Below are 7,184 nucleotides of genomic sequence, written 5' to 3'. Positions count from 1 at the left end.
GTCAGAGACTCTAGGTACACGAAGCGCGCCACGTGCCCTCGCTTGCCTATTCCTGAGCGCGCCACGCCCTCAAGTGCCTGGACATCGTCCAAGACAAGAGTGAGCCCCGCACCCTTCATAGGCAAATTTCAAGCGTGCCTCGCGCTAAAGTGCCTGGAAGTCGAGTAAGACAAGAGTGCGCCCCGCGCCCTTCCACAGCCATTCAAGAGCTCGACACACGCCTTAGCCTTGCAGCACTTCCACTTTCTATTTTTGATTTGTGGATTCTTCCGAGGTTGTTTCCAATAGCTCTATAGTGCGTTTGTTGAAATGAACTCTCCTACACTCATACCGGAACAGTCTTTTGAAGATTTGTTCCGAAGCAACACCTATGAAGGATGGTTCTGCGATAGAATCGTACAATTAAGATGGCAGCATCTGCTGGTAAGTCCTGATAACTCGTATTCACCTCAACTTACTGAATATCTATCTAATAAGATAGGGTGTTTTTTCCCACTAAAGGACAAAATTATAATAAAGGATGGTCGGGATCATTTCTATCACAATCCCACAGCTACTGAGTAGTGATTAACCTCGAGATACGAGTTCTAATTAGAATTTTGAAACAGGACACTGACGGGAACGGATCCCATTTGGTTTTTCTGGGCTTTTTGCACACAAGTCGGGGGTTCGAGCCCAGAGAACACTGACGAGTTCGGGTTTTTTTTTATTCAAATTTTTTTAAAACACACAGTCGACTCCACTACTTACCCTCCACTCCGTCACCATAAAAAAAAAACCCCCCTCCACTCCGGAGTCTCCACTACTTTAGTAGGCTAGACAGAAAAATATAATAATAATAATAATCTCCTTCCAACCTTTACAGGTCTTGCTCCACTTCCACAATCTATTGCTATTGTTTGGTTTGTTGATCTAAAGCCGTTTGAGGTGAACCCTCTAGCTTATTTGTTTTTTCTTTCCGAATTAAGAAATGTGTACTATTTTTTAGCTTTGTGCTGGCGTCGTTGCTGGAGGTGGAGACAACTTCTGAGAGATCGAAATTGCCGTCGTTGTTGTTCCGATTCCGAGAAATCTAAAGTCGTTTAAGGTGAAATTTATTGAACCCGCTAGCTTATTTGATTTTTTTCATTTCGAATTTTATTGAACCCCCCTAGCTTATTTGTTTTTTCTTTTTGAATTAAGAAGTGGGTATTTGTTAACTTTGTGCTGGTGTGCTATTTTTTTTAACTTTGTGCTGGCCTGGTGTCGTTACTGGAGCATTTAATGGGGTTGCTTTCGAATTCCTTTTTTTTAATTCTTATGACTATTTCCTTTTTTCTTCCATCGATAGTGGAGAATGATAGAAGTTAAAATGTAGACTTAATTAGAATTAGAATTTTCTTTGTTAATTCCTAGATATATATCGATAGTGGAGAATGACAGAAGTTAAAATGTAGACTTAATTAGAATTAGAATTTTCTTTGTTAATTCCTAGATATATCTCGACAACTCAAACTCTTGCCAATTTGTTATAATTTCAATATCTAATATGAATTTATCGTGTGTGCAGATATTTTATTTAATAGGAAGTGATTTTATTTAAATAGACCGTTCAGAAGCAAGTGAAGGCAATTTCTTACTTCGTTCCACTGGTGGTCTTACTTTAGTGGGAAAAGTCTACGAGCATTGTTGGTTGGTTTCCTTTTTTTATATTTACATCGAAGTGTTCATATGGAGAATCGACTTCCTGTTATTAATGCAATTAGCATGTTTTTGATGAAACTTGGTGACAAAATTATTTCGTTCAGACTAGAAACCATCGATAGTGGAGAATGTAAACTAACGAACTCTTCTTACTTCTTACAAAAGAACAAAAGCTGAAAAATAGACTTAATTGAATTAGAATTTTCTATGTTAATTCCTATATATATATATATATATATATATATATATATATATATATATATGAAAGTCAATGTATTTCAGTGCTTTCCAATTAGGTGTTCTACTATTTACTACTTTGAGTCTTCGTCGTGCTCTTTAATTAGAGCTCTGTTTTGATTCTTTAATTTTACGTGTTTCCAAATTTTTGCGAATTGACGCTTCTTAGGCAATCATGGTTAAAGAGCGCATGGAAGAAAAAGGAAGGGAATCGTTAGTTCACCCACCAGTCAATTCCATAGCACGTCATCCTATTGAACCTCCCAATCTGGTATATGTGCCTCCACATCGAAGAAATGTTGTGCCTCCTAATTTGGTATATGTGCCTCCTAATCAAAGATCAATTGTGACTCCCAATATTTTATTTGTTATGCCTCCTAATCGAATATCTAATGCGGCACCGAATAGGTTATCTATTGTTGTGCCTCCTAATCGAAGATCTAATGCGGCTCCTAATAGGTTATATGTTGTGCCTCCTAATCAAATATCTCTCGCAGCTCTTAATAGGTTATATGTCGTGCCTCCTAATCGAAGATCTCCCGCAGCTCTTAATAGGTTATTTGTTATGCCTCCTAATCGACGATCTCCCGCGGCTCCTAATGTGTTATCTGTTATTTCTCATAATCGAAGATCTACTGCGCCTCCCAATCTCTTATCTATTGTGCCTCCCAGTTAAAGCTCTATTGTACCTCCTAATCGGAGATCTATTGTACAACGTCTTCAAAGAGAAAAAGATATCGATCAAAAGACTATAGCATAACAAAATCGGAGACGGAGAGAAAAAGACGTTATGTCTGATTACATATCAGATTCCTTTAAGAAGACGGGGTCAATGTACGAAGTTGGGTCCTCTTCATCTACCACGGAAGATGTCACAATGCAAAGTTGTGAGGATAACACTATGTAAGTCAAGTGCTTAAATTCTCACTCTTATGTTAGGTTTCAACATACTGTAAAGCGTGATATATATATCATAGGTCTATTTTTGTAGTGATCATGATATGACTGGATTTGATGAAAGTGAAGAAGAAATTCTTAATCCTCATAGAGACCATGTGCTTTCTGTTCCAAATCGCCGCCACTTTCTGGGAAAGATGGATGTTCTCTGTCCATTTTGTTCAGCCATTCATTGGAAAGATGAACAGTTATCAAAATCAAGACGCAACCGACCTTTATTTGGAACTTGTGTTTACAAGGAAAAGTTAAGCTACCGCTTCTTTTTCCACTGCTTCCAGCACTTAAATCTTTATTCGAAGGATCTAATAAATGTGCAAGATTATTCTGTGAGCAAATTCGGCAATACAATGTATGTAATGCCTTTACCAGTCTTGGTTGCAAATTTAACGATCGTGTGTTACATGGACGTGGTCCTACCTCATTCATTGTTCATGGGGAGTTGCGGCACCAAATCGGTTCATTGTTGCCTGATCCGAGGATGGAACCTAAGTTTTCACAACTTTATATTTATGATCCCCTAGCTGCTTTGGATCACCGCCACAATCGCAACCCGAATTTGTCAAGGGAAGTGTTGAAAACTGTACAAGAAACTCTTCTGCAGACTCAAGTTTTGTGATATCTATAAGCAAGCATTTGAGATTTTAACTGAAAATGCTTATGAGAATAACAATGTTCCGGTCCATCTACACTATGATCTGCATTCGGATAGACGAAGGTACAATCTTCCGACAACTGATGAGATCGCAGTGATATTACCTAGAGATGGGAGTAAGGTTGATGCCATACGTGATATTGTACTTCGCTTGAAAGGAGGGCATGAGTTGGAGCGGATAAGTGAATGTCATCCTGCTTATTTGCCTTTGCATTATGTTCTTCTATTTCCTTATGGGGATTTGGGTTGGTCACCTGATTTGAAGTTATGGGACGTCAAGAGAAATGCTCCAAGCAATGCAAGACTCACCTAATTATTGTATTACGCCTACCGTTTGTTTCAACAACCCACAGAGTACTCATCTATCTTGTTGGGGTGTAAATTGTTGCATGAATTTTTGGTTGATGCTTGGGCTGCATATGAACAGAACCATCTGCGATACATTAGACTAAATCAAGACACCATCCGTTCGGATGTGTACAAGTGCTTGACAGATGTTGCACTTGAGGGATTAAGTCCTGATCAAATTGGCCAACGATTCATTTTGCCTTCCTCGCATGTTGGAAGTCCAAGGCACATGTACGCAATTTTTCAGGATTCAATGGCTATCACCCGACACTATAAGCACCCAGATATTTTTCTTACGGTGACTGCAAACCCTAATTGGCAAGAAATTAAAGATGCGCTCAAGGAACACCAAACTTCGACACTTCGTCCTGAAATAGTTGCATGGGTATTCGAGCTGAAATGAAAAGCAATTATGAAAGAAATCTTGAAGAATGATATCTTCGGTCTAGTGGTTGCATATGTCTATACCATTGAATTTCATAAGCGCGGTCTTCCACACATGCATTGCCTTTTATTTCTCGCGCATGATGACAAGATCCGAAATAGTGAGCAAGTGGATAAATTTGTATGTGCTGAATTCCCAGACCCCAACATCCACCCTGCATTGTTTGAAATAGTGAAGAAGTGCATGGTTCATGGCCCCTATGGTGATCGAGATCCAAGTTCTTCATGTATGGAAAATGGTCGATGCACCAAAGGCTATCCAAAAGAGTTTGTGGAGGAAACAATTATGGATAAAAAAGGGTACTCCATTTACCGAAGGCGCGACACTGGCAAGAAATATTTTGTGAAGAGGAAGAATAAAATGGTTAAAGTTGATAATGGAGATGTTGTTCCCTACAATGCATATCATGCGAAATGTTATTTGCCATATTAATGTTGAAGTTTGTGCATCCTGTCAAGCTGTTAAATATATTAACAAGTACATCTATAAAGGCTATGACAAAGCAACAGTGGTGGCGGCAGGAACAAATGATGAGATTCAACAATATATTGATGCAAGGTACATTGGACCAACAGAAGCTGCATGGCATCTATTTCAGAATCCAATGCATAAAGAGTTTCCAAGTGTCCAACGATTAGCGCTTCATTTGGAAGGTATGCATAGGGTTGTTTTCAATAGCAAAGAGCCCATGGATGCAATTCTTGCCCGAGCCAGAGACCAAACTTCAACACTGACAGCTTTCTTTAAGCGTTGTGCTGATGATCCAGATCTAGATGCACGAGCATTTACCTATCAAGAATTTCCACGACACTATGTTTTCCACAAAGACTCTCAAGAGTGGACTCCTAAGACTCAGGGACCTTCCATTGGTAGGATGTATTTTGCAAGCCCTAATGTTGGGGAGCGGTTTTATTTACGCTTGCTACTTACTGTTATAAAAGGGCCTACCTCCTTTGCATATCTTTATAAAGTCGGTGATACCGTGTACAACACATACAAAGAAGCATGTATTACCCGTGGGCTGTTGGACGCTGATGATGAGTAGATACAATGCCTAGAAGAGGCGGCGATAATGAAAACTGGATATCAACTGCAGAGGTTGTTTTGCATAATTCTTGTAGAGTGTCATCCGTTACGACCAGATCTACTTTAGAGCAAATTTGCATTGAGTATATGTGATGATCTTGGACATTGGATTCGAACAAAGCACGACATCCCATATCCAACTGATGAGCAAATAACAGATTACAGCTTATATCTGGTGGAACAAATCCTTTTAGAATTTGGGAAGACATTGGAAAATTTCCCGCCCATGCCAAAGCCAAAAGAGGATTGGAGCAAAATTGTTGGCAATAGGCTCATTTAGGAGCAACGCCAACTTCAGCATGAAGGCATAGGAGAAGAGGCTGCAGTTGATGTGAGTCGTCTTAATGACGAACAACTTCATGCTTACACTGCTGTGACTGATTCAGTATTTGGTGACAAGGGCAAACTTTTCTTTTTGAATGGAGCAGCTGGTACAGGGAAAACTTTTTTGTATAATACAATTGCAAAGGCCTGCCACAGCATGGGTCTTATTGTCATCATGGTGGCATCATCGGGAATTGCATCTTTGTTATTGTCTAGTGGACGCACTGCTCATTCTACATTTAAGATTCCAATTGATGTGATGGATACCACTTTTTGCGGCTTTGCTAAACATTCCGACCTTGCTGACCTATTTAAAGAAACAAAACTAATTGTTTGGGACGAGGTGCCCATGCAACATAGATACTGTGTTGAGGCTGTGGATAGAACACTTCAAGATATTTGCGGAAACAAGAAGATATTTGGTGGTATCACTACAGTTCTTGGTGGTGATTTTTGACAAACACTGTCTGTTATACCGTTAGGCCAGAGAGAGCAATTTGTTGGTGCATCACTATGGCACTCTTTCCTTTGGAGTTATTTAGAAGTTTTGCACTTGGTACAGAACATGCGGCTTGAAATGGCAGAGTCCGAGAATGTCGAATTCGCCGATTTTTTGTTGGAGGTGTGCTATTAATGCCTTCTAATTAGAATGTTTTTTCTCCATTAGTTCCATATATAAATGAACTATTTTAGAAACTAACTAATTCATTTTTTGCTTTTATTCATTTAGATTGGTTCGAATCCCAAAAAATGCGTACAATTGCCGAATGGAATACGCAAGTGTACCAATATCTAAGAACTCATCTTCTCTGTCTATTCCCAATTGGATGTTATGGACATACCGTCTCCAAATTTCTTAATTGATCGTATTATTCTTGCTGCCCGTAATGATGATGTGAGTGCAATTAATGAGGTTGCACTGAATTTGTTCCCTGGTGAAACGCTCGAGTATTTGGCTGCAGATAAAATCATCGAAGATGATATTGATAATCCAAGTGGGGCTCACTATCCTACTGAGTTTCTAAACTCCCTTAAGCCTTCTAGCTTACCACCTTTCAATCTCAAGTTAAAACCTGGATGCCCTATAATGTTGCTCAGGAACATAGCACCTAAAGATGGCCTTTGCAATGGGACATGACTTATGGTGCTTCAATGTGCTAGTAAAGTCCTTCAAGCCAAAATTTTGATTGGAGAGAAAGCTGGAAATCCGGTACTCATCCCAAGAATATCTCCAGCTCCTTCAAATTTGGAGTTGCCTTTCAAACTATCAAGGCGACAATTCCCTGTTCAACTAGCTTATGCCATGACAATTAATAAGTCGCAAGGCCAGTCAGTGAAATATGTTGGCATTGATTTGAGGACACCGGTTTTCAGTCATGGACAACTCTATGTGGACATGTCCAGATGTACTTCTTCAAAAAGAATATCCGTTTTTCTTCCACCCAATACAAG

General features: G+C 39.4%; 2 protein-coding genes across 2 annotated transcripts; both read left to right on the top strand.

The window, feature by feature from the left end:
* The first annotated feature begins 4,289 nt into the window (after window positions 1-4,289).
* LOC147494359 (uncharacterized) lies at window positions 4,290-5,367 on the top strand. The gene is made up of 2 exons (XM_086568115.1): window positions 4,290-4,737; window positions 4,814-5,367. Exons 1-2 carry the CDS (start codon window positions 4,290-4,292, stop codon window positions 5,365-5,367), a joined length of 1,002 nt encoding a protein of 333 aa, XP_086424241.1.
* A 5-nt stretch (window positions 5,368-5,372) lies between these two features.
* On the top strand, window positions 5,373-6,189 carry LOC147494358 (uncharacterized). The gene is made up of 2 exons (XM_086568114.1): window positions 5,373-5,420; window positions 5,689-6,189. The coding sequence occupies exons 1-2, from the start codon at window positions 5,373-5,375 to the stop codon at window positions 6,187-6,189; spliced, it is 549 nt and encodes a 182-aa protein (XP_086424240.1).
* The last annotated feature ends 995 nt before the right edge of the window (window positions 6,190-7,184 follow it).

This window comes from Coptis chinensis, chromosome 6 (genome assembly GCF_015680905.1).
Source record: "Coptis chinensis isolate HL-2020 chromosome 6, ASM1568090v1, whole genome shotgun sequence".
Lineage (NCBI taxonomy): Eukaryota > Viridiplantae > Streptophyta > Magnoliopsida > Ranunculales > Ranunculaceae > Coptis > Coptis chinensis.
Note: the sequence above shows the minus strand (reverse complement) of the source record. Positions and strands in the feature narration are given on the sequence as shown.